General features: G+C 33.5%; 1 protein-coding gene across 1 annotated transcript; it reads left to right on the top strand.

Annotated features, from left to right (window-relative positions):
* Positions 1-701: 701 nt before the first annotated feature.
* LOC127104728 (tyrosine-protein phosphatase DSP3) lies at positions 702-16,088 on the top strand. Its single transcript, XM_051041896.1, has 5 exons — positions 702-862; positions 14,892-14,985; positions 15,394-15,451; positions 15,561-15,604; positions 15,706-16,088. Exons 1-5 carry the CDS (start codon positions 702-704, stop codon positions 15,961-15,963), a joined length of 615 nt encoding a protein of 204 aa, XP_050897853.1. The 3' UTR covers positions 15,964-16,088.
* Positions 16,089-17,451: the final 1,363 nt, after the last annotated feature.

Raw genomic sequence — 17,451 nt, 5'->3', positions numbered from 1 at the left:
CGGCCATACTTATTTTTAGATACCTTTTGGCATGTACCATATTTGGCCAGGAGAATTCTAACAAAGTAAATGCTCGTGAGTTGCTATTTTTACAGGGTTGCCTCACTAATCGCAGGATCAATCCTATTCCTTTCATGTTGGCCCATATGTCTGCCATCCTTAAAAAAGGAGGAACCATCTCTTTCGGTGGTTTGATTACCTCCATTGCTAGAGCGTTAAATCTACACGCTGAGTTAGCCACCTTGGAACCACTCCCTCACCGTACCATTAACTTAAAGTTTTTGAAAGATATAAAATTATGAAAGGTGCAGCGAGAAGGTGGTTTTCACCTCATGATACATGGTGCAGTTGTACCCAGTGTTGTCCTACCTTGCTCTCAGCATACAGATGTGCGACATACGAGAAACTGGACGTATGATCTAGGCGCTCCACCCTTTACCGGTCCTTTTCCACCTAACGTTCCTATGGACGATGGGCAAGGAACCGATGATGAGTATGACCGGAGCGACCAGTCACCTGCTCATGATATTCCTGCTACATCACCTGCACACACTACACCTTCTTCCTTTAACCCTTTTGCAGGTACCACTCCCGGTTTCTACATCACCGAGGAGATGTGGTGCGAGCACCTGGCTCGTGAGGAATGGCGTGACACCCTCCTGAATACCATAAACCAACAATTGAAAGATAATATGAGTTTAATGGTAGCTTCCCAGCAGCGTAGTGAGGAAGCACATCGGACTGCCACTGAGTCCTTACTTGCGATCACTAATGAGCAGCATCGCCAGCGACAGGCTAATGAGCGTCACTTCGCTCTTATTGAGACCACCCAAGGATCTCTCCTAGGTCGCTCTCAACAACTGTAGGAACGACTTAGTACTTGTAGCAGACGTCGTCGTCCCAGGCATCCTGACCAGGGCGGTGACAGTGACGGTATCGGTGCTCAGCCCTAGTTCTCTCCCTCTCTCTTCCAGGTTACTCCTACCCTATCTCATATCGAAACATTGAGGACAATGTTCGGTTTAAGTATGGGAGAAGATTTTATCGCTTTTTATCTTTCCTTTATTTTTATCGCTTTTTATCGCTTTCCTTTACTTTTATCGCTTTTTACCATTTCCTTTTATTTTTAGTATGCTTTATATGTTTTAGTTGTTTGCTTTTCCTTTCAATAAAATAACATGTGTCTGACGAGTCATTTGTGTAGTGTATTCGTATTTCTCCCATTTCTTTAACCTTACCAAAAAAAATTTGAGCAAAGAAAACAATGCATCTTGATAATTCAGGCTATAAGACAGGTTTATAACAGGATGTAAAAGACTTGGGAAAACTTTTTCTAAAAATCGGTATTGTCTTAACACCTTAGGCTTCATGATTATAAGAGTCGATCCCGATACCCCATATGCTATAGCCCCAATTTTTGTTCCAAATAAGTCTTTAAGTAGTTTATCCTTGCAGTCAGCTTCGGCTTAAGCATGCTCTACGTAGGGGACCGATGAAAATAAGTGAATGATCACAAAAATTCCCGCTTTGTTCTCAAGTCATATGAAAATTCGGGCTAGGTGACTCTCACACGATCATTTAACCCAGCAAAATAAAGACATATGCGAAACATGCAGAAGAAATATATATATATATATATATATATATATATATATATATATATATATATATATATATATATATATATATATATATATAAGCCTATTTGTTGGTTGGTTCAGAGGTATCTGGTGTTGAACTTGGTAGGGTGGATTACGATCCAATCCCCCACAACTGCAAATTGGGTTAAATAAAGGGGTTACACAAACTTATGTACCGGATCCCCATGCTTAAAAAAACAAAAAAATAATAAGCCTATTTGTTTGTTGGTTCAGAGGTATCTGGTGCTGAACTTGGTAGGGTGGATTACGATCCAATCCCCCACAACTGCAAATTGGGTTGAATAAAGGGGTTATACCAACTTATGTACCAGAGCCCCGTGCTTAAGATCATAATCACTAACCGGTCACTTTACTATGAGTATGTACGGATAACAGGCTTAATGTGATTGCACCTGAATGAAAAGGACTTTAAGAAAACGAAAAGAAGGCCTAGGTATGGTGGGGTAATGTGGTTTGATTTGTATAGGAACGAAGCCTACGACCGCATTTGCGGGAAGTTTCACTACAATATCCTTAGTTCGATTCGTTAGTACCTATCGATACATTCCTTGAATGAACTCATAAGTCTTTTTGCCTTGAATTAACTCTAGTTGATACTGTTTTTCTTGCATAAACTATAAAGAGTTTTGCTTGAGGACAAGCAAAGGTTTAAGTTTCGGATTTCAGATGTTTAATAGGACTTTATTATCATTTTGTTTGTATTATGCTCTCTTTTATGTTGTTTTCAGATATTTAGCACTTTCATACCCTTTTGGAAGAAACGAAGCAAAATGACCTAAAATTAGGGTGTTTTGGCGAAAATTATACACATGGCGTTGCACATGGAGGCCACTATAGGAGAAGCCATGACTCACCATGACTCACCAGCCCTAAAACAAACTTTTAATCATGATCAATACCGTTGTGTTTGTTTGTGTTACCATGTCTGGCTAAATCTTTTAAAGGTTAGAATGTAAGGATTGCGGTTAAAGAGATGTTTCACATATTGAATTTGTAGAAATACTTTAAAGGCTATTTTGATTTTTAACTTGAGTTTTCTAAAACAAACTTGGTTAGCTTTAACTATTCGAGGAGTGCGAAAGCACCCTGGCTTAGTAACTACGAATTTTTATCACTTTAAGGAAAAACTATTTTTGAAACTGTTTTCGGACGCGTTGATAGATTTAAAATCAGGAAACTCCTTGGGTAAACTTTCCAAATCAAAATCACTTTTCAACTAAGTTTACGAGTCTTATTTCTTAAAAATAAGTTTACTACTTTAGCGTTCTAAGCACCTTTTATAAGTGACAATAAAAGGCCTTAATTTAAGGGTAAAGTCGGTTCTGAATACGCGAAGGCGACAGTTCCTGTTAAATGGATTCTTTTCAAGAGTAGAAAATATTGCCTCATAAGTAGTTCTATTTAGATAATCGAAACATCACTTAACTGACGTGAAATACATTCAACCAGTCTTTACCTACATTTATTATATACCGTGGTTTTGAAAACCCAATATCTCTTTTATACGACCTTAGATAAACACCGTAACGATAGTAATCGATAGATTGACGATTGGTCTCTGTGGGATCGATATTCTTTTATTACTTTGACGCAATTCGTGCACTTGCGGATTCACACGGTCAATGCGTCGAATCTCGGACTCAAAAGAAGTCTTCATCTGAGCCTTCTCGAGGACAAGCTGATCAACAATCTTCTTCCAAGCACCGGAAGGCTAAGGCATACTAGAGGAAGATGCACCCTCTGGATCTCTCTGTCTTTTCACTGCTCGGTCCTCCAGAAGTTCAATAAGTGCATCTTTGTCCTTCGACTCAAGCTGCAATTCCTCATGCTTTTGGCTCAAAGCAAGGTAACGCTCTTCCCACATATCCTTCTCTTGCTTCATCTTGGCAAGTGCGTCTTCTAACTCCTCTACATCTTGATTGTTTGGCTTTTGTACAGGTACATTAGTCGCTTTTGCTCATTATTTGAGCTTTGCTTTGCTTGTGGTTGGTATACCACTTAGGTAATCTCTCTAACTCCATGTAGTCTGGAAGCCCTGTCGTTTCTGTTTGGCAGGCATTTGGCTGAAGTCCTCCTTAAGAGGCAATGTCTGTGATTGTTTACTTTTGTGCTAAAGACCTCCTTGTCGAGGCATGTGACTTAAGTCCTCCTAAGTGAAGAGGCAATTGGCAGATAGAAGGGATTTGCAATCAATCCCCCGCTATTCAGCTGAGTCTTTCATTATGCTCGCACTACGTGCTGATGCATTTGAATAAACACCCAAGATCTTGTATAGAGTCAGTCATGTGGAATAGGGTCCCTCATTCTGGATCCCCACACTTTCTTTGATTCAAGCTCACCCAGGCCAGGGTTAAGAGCTATGAGGTCTAACCCTCATTACCTTTCATCTGCTCACCCTGACGGTCAATGTCAGTGGTTAAGAGCCTCAGCACCCCATACAGTATTGGCTTGTTTGTCAAGGTTGATATGACCCCTTGACTAAAGCCCAACTTTGTCTGAGCCTCTTGCTTGTGTATAGAGTGTGATAATTGATTGCTTGTTTGCTTATTTGTGCACCATTCATATGTTTGTTTTTCATGTATCTTTGTTTGTTTGTGGAGTCAGATGTAAGACCATTGATTGGCTATCTGTTTCCTATTCTATTTTCTTTTGTGGAGCTAGATGTAAGACCATTTATTGGCTATCTGTTTCCTATTCTATTTTCTTTTGTGGAGCTAGATGTAAGACCATTGATTGGCTATCTGTTTCCTATTCTGTTTTCTTTTGTGGAGTTAGATGTAAGACCATTGATTGGCTATCTGTTTCCAGCTTGTTTGTGGAGTTGGATGTAAGACCATTGATTGGCACTCCGTTTCCATCTTTTGTTGTTCTCTTATGAGACCATGCTTACTTGCTTATTGCTTTGTGTTGCCTAATTCCAAAGGAACTTCCTTGGATCATTTCTATGATCTTGAGAAAGCAACTCCTGTTTGTGGTTTTGTGCCCTTAACCCTTTTTGTGCATAACTTTGAACTATTTTCATCTTTAACCCAAACCAGAAAACTTTTGTGCAAACATCTAACTTGTTTTCAAAACTAGAAACCTAGGCCTTAAGCCTTTGATTTTCAAAATCTCTTTTTACTAATACTCATTGTAATTGAACTTTAATTCATACTTTGACTTCATTTTGTGAATACTTCTAATTGGTTAATTCAATCCACTCAATTGCTTTTGTGGCTCTTGTCCACTTGTTAATCAAATTTTCATGCATTAGCCATAGATCTGAATTATCATAGTGGTTGATGTAAATCTCACCGCATCCTTAGTGATCGAATTGTAAGACTTCCATGCTTATTATAGGGTTAACCCCTCTCTAGCATGTTGAAGCTTTTCTCACATGGTGGATTGTTGGTTTAGGTTGAGTTTTCTCCCGTTGATAACGAAAGACCTTAAGGCTTTTGTTTAAAATCAATCCACTCACTTTTTGGAAATCTTTTAGCCGAACTACGGCGTTTTGATCCTTATCTTTCATGAAAAGGTACGTAGGCAATGGGTTTATCCATCCAAACACAAAAATGTAAATAAAATTGTACATTCTTCTCTCATCCCTTCAATCATGTTTGCACAAAATAATTTCATAAACAAATAACTCTTTACAACAAGTTGTGAAAAGAGGTTCCCTAGGAGTACCTAGGATGTTGTGGGTGCCTAACACCTTCCCATGACATAACTACCCCCTTACCCAGATCTCTGACCTTTTATTAGTTTTCTTTGCAAAACTTCTTAGGCTTTTGTTCGCTTTCTAGCCATTCCTTTGGATAAATAGAAGTGCGGTGGCGACTCTACTTTGTATGCTTTGCTTTTGATTTAGTCAATAAATCTAAAAATAACGAATACACCGCTACAATTACACAGTCCAAAATGGTCTGGAAATCAATTTTTTGTCTGTGTAATCGATTACCATGATTAGGGTAATCGATTACACAGTCCAAAATGGCCTGGAAATCAATTTTTGTCTGTGTAATCGATTACCATGATTAGGGTAATCGACTACACAGTCCAAAAATTGATTTTTCCCTTATTTTGTTGGTTTTTTCCTCCAGAACTTTAACCGGATAACCCCAGTTTTTCCCGGGTTTAAACACCATGCCTTGAGTCTATGTAATATGTATTTGGTTATGAAATTTTAATGAAATTGTGATGATGAAATAATGAATACATGCATGGGCAGTAGGGCCATGGATCAGATGAAAGTTATATCGGGGTAGGGTGAATTTTGGGGTATGACAAAGGTAATCACAGAAAGATACATGTTACAGAAGCACAAAGCTCCCCTTGATATGTATAATCCTAAAAAGATAAAATCATAATGAAAGAGCATTTTTCTGATTAACCTTTTTGAAGTACCAGAATGATTTTCCATCAGACTCTGGTTTGTCTTCAGAAGTTGCTTGATCTTATCCAGAGCACTGGTTATTAAAATCAACATTTTGATGAACTTCACTTCAGAGGTTTCGTTGAACTCTTTTGAAGAAGGTTCATAGCCTGGTTCTCTTTGAAATTCTCTTTGAATCTTTCAAAGAGATTTCAGAGACTAATTACAAATTCTTTTTAAAGAGCTTCAGAGCCTTGTTATAAACCTTAGAACCTGGTTGAATCAAGTCTGATTAACATGGAATTCATAATTCCTCATAACTTTATGTTGAATTTACAATTCCCCAGAACTTGATACCTGGTTCTGATTCCTAGTTGAAATCTTTTTCAAACAGAAGAGTTAAAGCTTTAGACTCGGAGAGTAGACCGTTTCTTCAGAAACTTGTAACTTAATTTCTGATCTGAAAAACTGCAAGAGCTTCTGGTGTTCTTGACATTTCCCTGCAAGATAGTTATCAAACTATTCTTCAAAGTAGTTGTTAGCAGAAACATTAAAAAATGTTTGGGTTCTGATTCATTAATATAGGTATATAAAAATCAATTTCCATTCTCCCCCTAAATATGTTTCTCCCCTTTTGTCATCAATTAAAAAGACATAGACAAAAATAATGGAAACAAACAAACATGATTTCATTGAAATGTGCCAAAATACAGAGAAAGTATAATCATGTTACAAAGACAGAAACACAAAAAATACTTAAACAAAATAAAAACATAAAAGTGCATAGACTATTTTGAAAACTAAGGGTTTTGTGGCGGAGGCGGCGGCAGGACAACTGGGTAGTCATTAGGTAGATTGAAGGGATACACCAACGGATCAATATTATCCTCGAGGCAACTTTCCATGTAGTACGCCAAGACTTCAGGAGGATCAATCTTAGTGAAGATGGTATAGTTTTTCGATGGGATACTACTACCACAAATTTTTTCCTTGGAGGGAGGAGTGTTCTTATTAGCAAATGACCGAAGAGAAGATTGAGTTTGAGCTTGTTGTTGTTGTTGTTTTTGATCAACCATTGAAAGAATGTTGAAGATTAAAAAGAATAGTTGCAGAGAGGGTGTTTGAAGGTTTGAAAGAAAGAAATGTGTCGGAGTAAATGTGAGTGTTGTGTGAAAATGTGAGTGAAGTGGGTTTATATAAAAAAAGTAATGATGAAGACAAAGGTGTACGCCGATATAGGGGAAGCGTAAGAGATTTTAATCTAATTCCAAGAAATGTGAAATCCAATGTGTCACGCTAACATCATGCATGCTCAAAAAGTGGGACAATCGTCACCACTTAGAACCACATGATATCAAACGAAATGATAATCATTTAATGCAACAACTGTTCAAAATCAAGAAGGAAAATGGATAAGATTGTTTCTAATTATAACCTTTCTAATTCATGAAACTTCCTCACTTCAGAAAGCTCATATCTCGGAACCTTTTTATTTTCTAGACATACTTGTTTTTTTCAGGACCTGAATACCAATAATATGATTAGTTTGGGTAGTCAAGTGAAAAGGCTTATATAAAGTGAAAATATATAGGTATAATTTTGAATTCTAATACAATAAACACAACCAAACCAACTCAATCAATACTTTTAGTAAACATAACTACGTAATTCATATGTCATCCATATGGTATTTTAAATTGGTCATGCATCTCATAAGAGACTTACATAGATGTCTCAGTTGTACTTCTCTTTTTCAATTGATAATAAAGCCATTTGTGACATGTGACATTTATCTAGAGAAATGAAATTACAATTTAATTCAACTCAGTCTATAACCTATAGCAGATTTGAATGACTGCACTTTGACATCCGGGGCCTATTAGATGTATCTTATGTACAAAACCATAAGTATTTCCTACCCATGCTTAATGGACACACCATGTTTTATTGAATCATATTACTTAAAACCAAAGCAAGGGTATCACTACATGACCAAAACTTCATTATCATGATTGTCAATCAATTCAATATAACACCTAAGATAATTAGAATAGATAATGGATATGAGTTCATGATAAACCAATTTTATACTTCCAAGGGAATTCTTCACTAAAAATCATGTTTTGAAAGTCCTAAAAAAATAGTAGAGTTGAGAGAAAGCATAAACATCTACTCAATATTGATGTAGCCCTTTTATACCAATTCAAACTACCAAAACCTTATTAGTCATATACCATTCAATTTTTCACATTCATCATAAATAGAGTGACCATTCCAATTGTGCGCAACAAATGACCTTACCAAGTCTTGTATGATAAAACCCTAGCATAAACTCATACTAAGTGTTTGACTCACTATGTTATGCCTCTAGCCTTCTTGTGTATAGAACCAAACTTGATCCAAAGTAAAGTAAATACATTTTCTTGTGTTATGCACCTGGCATGAAAGATAATGTCCTTTTTTACATGAATTCAAAAGAAATATTTGCATCAAGACATGTTTCCTTTTATGAACTCATACTTCTTTACCAAACAACTTCAACATCAATATATGGGCATTAGTTCCCATTTGCGCTTGAAAACTTTAACAGCTACAACTTACAACAAACTATGATCCAAATTCCTCAACTCAAATAATTCCTTCACATACTTCTACCGATATTACCAATCATGACACTTCTTCCATACCAACCAGAACACCTTCAAGAGTAATACATCATCCTTTCTATCTGCATGACTATGTTTGCAATTCCATTAATCTCACACACCAATCATCCTTTATATCATTTTATTTCTTATGCCAGCCTGTCTGAATCTCATACCAATTATTATTTGTATTTAACATCACAATCTAAACCTAAGTCCTATGTTGAGGCCTTCTAGTTTTAATTTTGGAATCAAGCCATGAAACTTTAACTTAATGCATTTGAGAAAAATAGAACATGGAAATTTGTAGGTTTACCTCCAAATATTAAGATAATTGGTTGCAGGTGGATATACAAGATCAAACATCTAGATAATGTTTCCATTTATAGATTTAAATATAGATAAGTTGCAAATGGGTACAATCAAATTGAGAGTCTTGACTACTTTGACACACTTCAATGTCCATCAGAGTCCAGATATACCTTAAAACTTGTCTTGGTTAAGGAATATGTTACCTAGAGATTTAATCATTCAATTGAATGACTATTCTTATGTAGACCTGACATGATGCCAAAACATAAATAGATCCCTCCCACGATAGTGTTTATTTCTTGGCAAGTCACTGATCTCGCGGAGAATAAAAAAGCAACTTACAATATCAAGATCCTCATCCAGAGCAGAATCTTGAGAACTTCCTGCAGCTACAGGTGAGTTATAATGGCTTCTATACTTTATAAAGATCTACAAATTAAGTACATTATAACACATGTATTATACTGCGACTATCAAAGTGAATTGCACATTATAACCAATCCGATTTTCCACAAAAGAATCAAACATCTAAAAATTGATTGACATATTATAAGAAAAAAATAAGCAACAAAAGACTTGCAATTATAACCAATTTCATCCAAAGATTAGTTGCTAAATTTCTTTACAAAAGCATTACACCCTCAATCATTTTCCACATTATTGTTCAAGTCGAAGATAATAGATATATATCAATCTTCAACTTATGAAAGATATTGAAGCATGCATTAAAGAAGTAAAAGAGAAAAACAAATGAGTTAGTTTGTTACATTATTTGTTATTTGTTATTAGTTAGTTGAAAATTAATTTTAAAAGTTGCTTAGTCCACAAGCAGCAATCTAGTGAAACTAGTTTATAGTGGCTTACGATGTAAACTATGTAATTCTTTTATAAAGAAATCATATAATTAGTTCCGATTAATGAAAAATGTAGATTATGAATACATAGTAGAGATAATTCAAACGTTTGCAATGTATTCCCTCTAACTTTATTTATAAACAGAATTATATAATTTGACATATATTAAAAAGTTAGTTTATTTGTCTTGGTTTTATAAATAAAAGTTTATATTTATCAAAAAGATATTGCTAACAAGTGTAGAACATAAAAAAATAATTAAAAATATATAAATTTTATCTTAAAATATTTATATTAATTATTGAAGTTTATAAATTATTTTTTTAAACACAATTTACAAAATAAAACATTAAATCTAGAATAAAAGTATATACTCATCTTAAGAAATAAGAGAATAAAGAGATACTACCTCCGTTTTTTATTGTAAGTCATTTGGAAATATATTTTGTACTACAATATAAATCGTTTTATAATATTAATGAATCATTAATGTTATTTTTTCTATTATACCCTTAAATATTTATTATTCTCTCTTTTTTCAATTAAGTCAATTTATTTTTTCAATATCTTTAATAAAGAATAATTTTGTAAAACTTTTCATAATTTTTCTTTTTCATACCGTAATTATTATATTTCTTAATACGTGTAAAAAGTCAAAAATGATATATATATATATATATATATATATATATATATATATATATATATATATATATATATATATATATATATATATATATATATATATATATATATATATATATAATATATATATATATATATATATATATATATATATATATATATATATATATATATAATAAATAAAAAACGGAGTGAGGATTTGTTTTTAACCGATGAAACACATAAGAATTTGCAACACATTAAATATAAGTTTACTACCGTGCTTTATTTTAGTCCCTAAACTTATAAAAGTATTTTTAAAACATATCTTAACTTTTTTCCCTTACTTATAGATAAAGTAAGGTCAAAGGAGTCTATATAATTAAGCTTGCATAGAAAAATTAGATTGAATTTTGAAAATGTTAGAAGAAAAAAACTTATCTATAAATGTGGACCCTCTAATATAGCTATGGTCATAGGATGGACCATGTAGATTGACCTGCTATAAATGTCAACAAGTTTTATTTTCTTTATTATCAATTGACAATAACATTTAACTTTTCAAATATCACTTGATCAAAAAAAGTTCCAAATATCAATTGGATTAATTAATATAATACACAAAGTTAGCTACCAAAATCCACATTTAAGTATTTGTAAAGATAAATATTGACAAATGCTTTAAGGACAAAAATTGGTTAATAAACCAAATTATATATATATATATATATATATATATATATATATATATATATATATATATATATATATATATATATATATATATATATATATATATATATAGATATATATAAACTTAAAGTTGTGTTTTTAATTAAAAGTTTAAGTTTTAACTTTTTCAACACAAAAGTCTTCATTTATTTTCCTTATGAAGTGCAACAGGTGCCCTTGTCACTGCAAGAATAATTCTAAATACTGAAATGTCATTAACAATTGGAATTATTCTATATTGAATTAAGGACTATATAAATGAATTAGTAATTTTATCCCTACATCTATATTTTTACTCCTACAAAACATAAATTAGACCAGCTGTATCTGTTTTACATGCTATTTAATTTGTTAAACTTCATTTTTCACTTTTATTTTTTTTACCTTTGTTGATTTATTATGCGTACCCTACAAGAATTTCTTTGAAAAAACTTCAAGAAAATTTTGTTTGAACTTGTTTGGAATTTTATGAAAATTTTGTGTGAAATCTTAGTATTAAGTTTTAATGCTATGTATTTTTTTTCAAAAGAAAAATTATATGATTGTTTAAAAAGATATAGAGAAGCATTTATTTATTATGCAAAAAAAAAAACAATCATATGTTGATACCACCGATACATGCACAATTGCTCATGATTTTGATACACCCAGAAATTCTAATAATTTAGATCAGAGATATTAGAATTTAAATAAAGTTACTCTCACAGTTACTTGCTTAGATACTATCACAAGATAGAGTGGAAGTAATAATAAATTGATTTTGGATTGTAATATTAAATAGTGCGGTTGTGAATTCAAAATTATACCAACAATGTTAATAATAGATATCGATAATACTAAATGTTAGAAGACTTCGGAAAGATTAAAGGGATCCAGGCTTGAATCGTGAATGCAACATTTTCCTTATAGTATTTCAAACACTCTCGATTGTCTTAGAGTTCTGATGCAGGAATATCCAGGATAATTCAGCCTTATCGAGTTTGCGCAACACCGCGCGAAAACCCGAATGCAGCGAAGAGCGGAATTATTTAGAGGATTTTCGGATTTTGTGTGTTTTATTCTGAATCCGGATTTATGCTTTTATAGGCCATGTTGATATTGTTTCACAAGGTAGCGACCCTTGGTGAAGCAATGTCCTTTTCCAATAATCATAATGGTTGGCCTGCAGCATGTTTTACCAACAATTGCATGGTTTCGCCTTTGTAACATCTCATGAAGAGTTACAATCTCCGAATTCAAAATTCAAATCGTAACGCGACGTGCCTAAGTGCTCAAGTGCCGTCTACAAGCCGCCACTAGCGCCCTACGCCCACGGGACCCGGTGTCGCCGATGGCTACACCGGGGAGTGGTTGTAAGGTTGGGACAAGTGGCATAATGCTTGGGACCACCATATGTGTTCATGTGGCACTTTATCCTCTTTTGTCCTTTTGTTGAGTTAATGATATTAACTCTTTATAAGGACTTACAAAGTGAGTAAATCTTCCAATGTGGGACTTTATCTCATGCATTTATTAGCATTAACTCACTTCCACCATTTGTCATTTTGGAACACACTTGTATTTAATAAATTACAACACTAAATAATAAAGATATAAATATCATAAGATAACTAATTTAAAGGTCAACCAAGAGTCAAGTCTAATACTTAAAACAAGTGTGTAAATATAGAATTATTTGGCTCAGTTGTGAAATTTTGACTACACAATATAGCTCGAAAACAATCACAAGTAATCTCAGATCAAAATATTTTACATCTACTAAAACTTCAAGCATATTAATCGGAGTTTATCTATGTGAATTCTAAGCACAAAGTATCAAATGAGGATATAATATTATTTGATTCTTCTTAAAGTAGAGAAGTTCTTCTTAATTTTATTCTTAATGTATTCCTATATTTTTCTTATCTTTCTTAAAAATACACGTGAAGATTTGAAAGCAACTAGTTATGATTTAAAAGAAGGTTTATTTTGGGAGATGTGAAGGGAGAAGATTTTAAGATTTTTTTTGGTCAAGTGTGTTGACATGTGTAAATCTAAGAGTAAAGATAATTTTGGGGTTACAGATCTTCGATTGATTGACTTGACTCTTTTGGACAAAGGGAAGAGGAGACTTATCTTAGGAGCTTTTGGCCTCTAGTGTAATATTCTTGTAGTTAAATATGGTAATTTAATGGTGTCTTCTTTAATGAGAGGTAGAGTTTTAAGTTTTTGGTCTTCATCATCATGGTGGAAAGGAATGTGTCTTCTCGAGTCCAAAGAGGATGATCCCTCTAACTGATTTGTGGATGATATTAGAAAGAAAGTAGGTACGAGTTTGCATACTTTTTTTTTGGGCAGATCTTTGGATTGAAAATATTCCTCTTAAGATTAAGTTTCCTAGATTTTTACTATTTCTAATCATCGAAAGGGGGCTGTGGGGGAAATCTGGTAGTGGATAGATGAGAGTATTGCTTGAAATTTTAGGTGGAGGAAACTTTTTTTTTATCATGAGCATCTTATTATTGTCAATTTTTTTTCTATTCTTGAAATTTTATCTCTTACTCGTGAAAGAGATAAGTGGATTTGAAATCATACTGGTTGTGGTATTTTCATAGTTGCTTCTGTTTATTAAGCTCAGTTAGATATTGGTAACTTTTGTGTTTCTCTTCATCAGTTTGAGAACTTGACATTGCTCTTTATCTAGGTTAGTTGGACTTCCTTTAAAGTGATAGTGTTTTCTTGACAACTTTTGTAAGACATATTCCCTTCTAGAGAGAATTTGTTTAAGCGAATAGTGATTATTGAGTTTGATGGAGTTTCTTGTCCTATGTGTGGGGGTTCAATTGAGTAAGCACACTACGCCAAAAACTGGAATAGACAGCGCACCTTAGAGGGCGCTTTATTACAAAAGCGCACTCTAAAGTGAAGCGAAAAAATAAGGAGCGAACAACTGGAATAGACAGCGCACTTTAGAGGGCGCTTTTGTAATAAAGCGCCCTCTAAGGTGAAGCAAAAAAATAAGGAGGAGATAGAGGGACAACAATACAGGGCGCTTTTTAGAAAGCGCCCTCTAAGGTTACCCTTAGAGAGCGCTTTTAAAAAAGCGCTCTATAAGTCCATGTGCATTTCCAGTTTATAAAGCGCTTTTGGAAAGCCTTAGAGAGCGCTTTCATAAGCGCCCTCTTAGGCCCCCTTTAGAGGGCGCTTTTTTTCCACAAGCGTCCTCTAAGGTCCCCTTTAGTAAACATTAAAATTATAACATACTGCGCGTTTTGTTATTTCACTCTCTGTTATTTTCGTTCTTTTTCACATTAGGGTTCTCACTGCTACGATTTTCGCTACTTCTAAGGCGTTCTCCTTCCACCTCTGTTAGATCTACGACGTTTCCTCCTTCTATTAATTCGTTGTTAGCTGTTCGATTTTGACACCATAGGTATTTTTCTAATCTTCATATTACTTGGTTTCTCTTCTGACGTTCGCTATTGTTCATTTTTGGTTTCACTTTTCTTGGTTCATACATTTATTGAGTATTCTCAACAATAATTATTGTGTTGCAATGCTAGCAATGGAGACTAGGCATTATGGGTTAAATTTCACCAACTGTTCCATTTTTTTTAGTTCTTTATTGTTAACTATGATTAAAATGACTCTTTATTTATTGATTTATTGATGTTATATATATATATATATATATATGGTTAGGGTGAAACTTTTTTCGAATTGATGCAGATACTTGTGTCCTGAACCCTATCCGAAGGAGAATTTGGAGTTTCTTAAATCACAGAATATTCGTCTATTTCAATTTGGAATTGAGGGGAAAACGGTAATTTTTTATATTCGTATTCATCATATATGTGTTCAAATGTGTTTAATCATGTTATTTCAATGTATGATGTTTTGAATTGGGTTTTGATTGTTGTTAAAAAGTCTGTGATTGTTTGAATCATTCTGAATTTTGTTAATGAAATTTCATTGAAATCATGAAATGTATGTGTATTACTCAAAGTTTGAATTTTTTCTGTGATTGTGTTATTTTTGCAGATTATTAGATTAGGGTTTTAGGTTTAATTGTATAATTAGGGGAAAAAGGGGGTTTGGGGTTTATCATAAATATGGGTTGGTGTTAGCTGCTAATAATCATGAAATTTGACCTATGTGGATTGGTGATTCATTTTTGGTTTTATCTTTTTTTTTTATTTTAGAGTTAATAAATCTTTGTATTTTTCTGCAGGAAGTTTCTTTACCTATTCTCAGTGATTCTATTATGGAGGCTTTGAAAATTTTACTTGGTATTTGAAGCAAGCTTATTCAACTTTGAAATGCAGATTTTTTGTATATCTTTGTTGGTGTTTCTCTTGTTTGTTAGATATCTAATTCCTTAATTTTGTCTGGTTTCAGATGTGAGAAATCACCCTGTTTTGATTCATTGCAAACGCGGAAAGGTATAAGATTGATCACTTGCAAGTTTATCTTCTCAATTCTGAATTTCTGTTTTGAATTCCTAATTGTTTGTTCTAATGATGATTTTTCTTCTGTAATGCAGCATAGAACAGGTTGTGTAGTTGGTTGCTTCAGAAAGATGCAGAACTGGTGTCTGTCTTCTGTGTTTGAGGAGTACCAACGCTATGCTGGTGCTAAATCCAGGACAACGGATTTAACATTTATAGAGATGTTTGACATCATAAATCTTAGGCAGTGCCTCTACAGCATCATCTACCAGTATCAAGGTGCTTCAAAGAAGCGTAGATTGATGTATCAAGGCGAGACTACGCAGAAGCCACCCCGTTTGACATCGTTTTAGCTGCTGCACTGGCTATCAACTCCATTTTTGGATTTGGTAGAGAACTCATACTTCAAAGTAATTTTTTGGAGTCTTTGAACATATATCCTTAGGGTTTTTAAAGATCTTTTGAGTACTGCTATTGACATGCATATTCTCAGAGATGCTTTTGCTACTTAGTTTTATTCATAGTTAACAATAAAGAACTAAAAAAAACATACATCTCAGAGATGCTTTTGCTACTTAGTTTTATTTCTTTTTAAGTTATGAATTGGTTGTATATTTAGAATCTTTAGAAGTTAAACGATTATATATCAGTGGATTGTTGTATATGTATGGATTGTTGTATATAAGGCTTGTTGAATGCAATGTGTGAAAAAGGGCTTCAAATTATACAGTTTTAGGTGTACTGCTTCAATATACAGGTTGTCTAAAATAAATAAAAAAATATAGCGCTTTTTAAAAAAAAAAATTTAAATAACCACCCACTTTAGAGGGCGCTTTCCAGTAAAAGCGCCCTCTAAACCCTTTAAATTTCCACTTTAGAGGGCGCTTTCCAGTAAAAGCGCCCTCTAAACCCTTAAAAGTTTCCACTTTAGAGGGCACTTTCTTTAAAAAGCGCCCTCTAAAGTGGCCCTTAAAGGGCTTAAAGAGCCACTTTAGAGAGCGCTTTCACCAGGAAAAAAAGCGCTGTCTTTACCTATGCCAGCGCCAGATTAGAGGGCGCTTTAAAGCGCTGTTATAGGCAAAAAAAAAGCGCCCTCTTTTCCCTTATTTGGCGTAGTGGCATCTCATTTGTTTGTCACATGTAATCTCGGATGTGTGGTATATAATCTTTAAGTCGTTAGGCTGGTTGGTGGTTCTACCTAGCGGTGATTTTGCAATGATTTGTCATGTTATTATCGGATCTATTTGGATAATTTAGAATAGAATTATTTTTTCAGATTCATCATCAAATATGAAGGAGGTGGAGGATAAAAAAAATTTACGAAATGATTTTTATACAGCTCAATGACAAATTCTTGTATTTCCTTTAATTGGTTTCAGGATACTATTCTCCACCAATGATAAATCGAGAGTTTTGTCTTGGATCTAGGGTTTTTGTGACTTTGATTCTTCTTTTGAGAGTCTCTAATCTATTGATGGTGACTCACATGAAATAAAATCTAGCTTGTTTCTATTAAAAGGTTGAACTTTTAGTTGCCTGAATTTTCTCTTAGTGTTATTTAACAATAGTTTTTTTTTCTTTTTCTTTGTTGTTTTCTATTATTTTTGGAGTTGTATTTGTAATAGTGAGTCAATGTAATACATACATCTAGTATTTTTTTTTTATTTTATTCTTGTTGCACTTTTCTATTAATAAAAAAGTGCTTTACTCCTATTTTATTAATATTTGTGGTCATAAAAAAACACCATTTTATGCTAGTAGATCATACAACGATATAGCTAGTAGTACATTAAATATGTTAGCCACTGTCTACAAATTAGAAATGTTAGTCAGGTTGTATT

The sequence above is a fragment of the Lathyrus oleraceus genome, chromosome 1 (assembly GCF_024323335.1).
Source record: "Lathyrus oleraceus cultivar Zhongwan6 chromosome 1, CAAS_Psat_ZW6_1.0, whole genome shotgun sequence".
Taxonomy (NCBI): Eukaryota; Viridiplantae; Streptophyta; class Magnoliopsida; order Fabales; family Fabaceae; genus Lathyrus; species Lathyrus oleraceus.
This window is presented reverse-complemented; position numbering and strand designations above follow the sequence as displayed.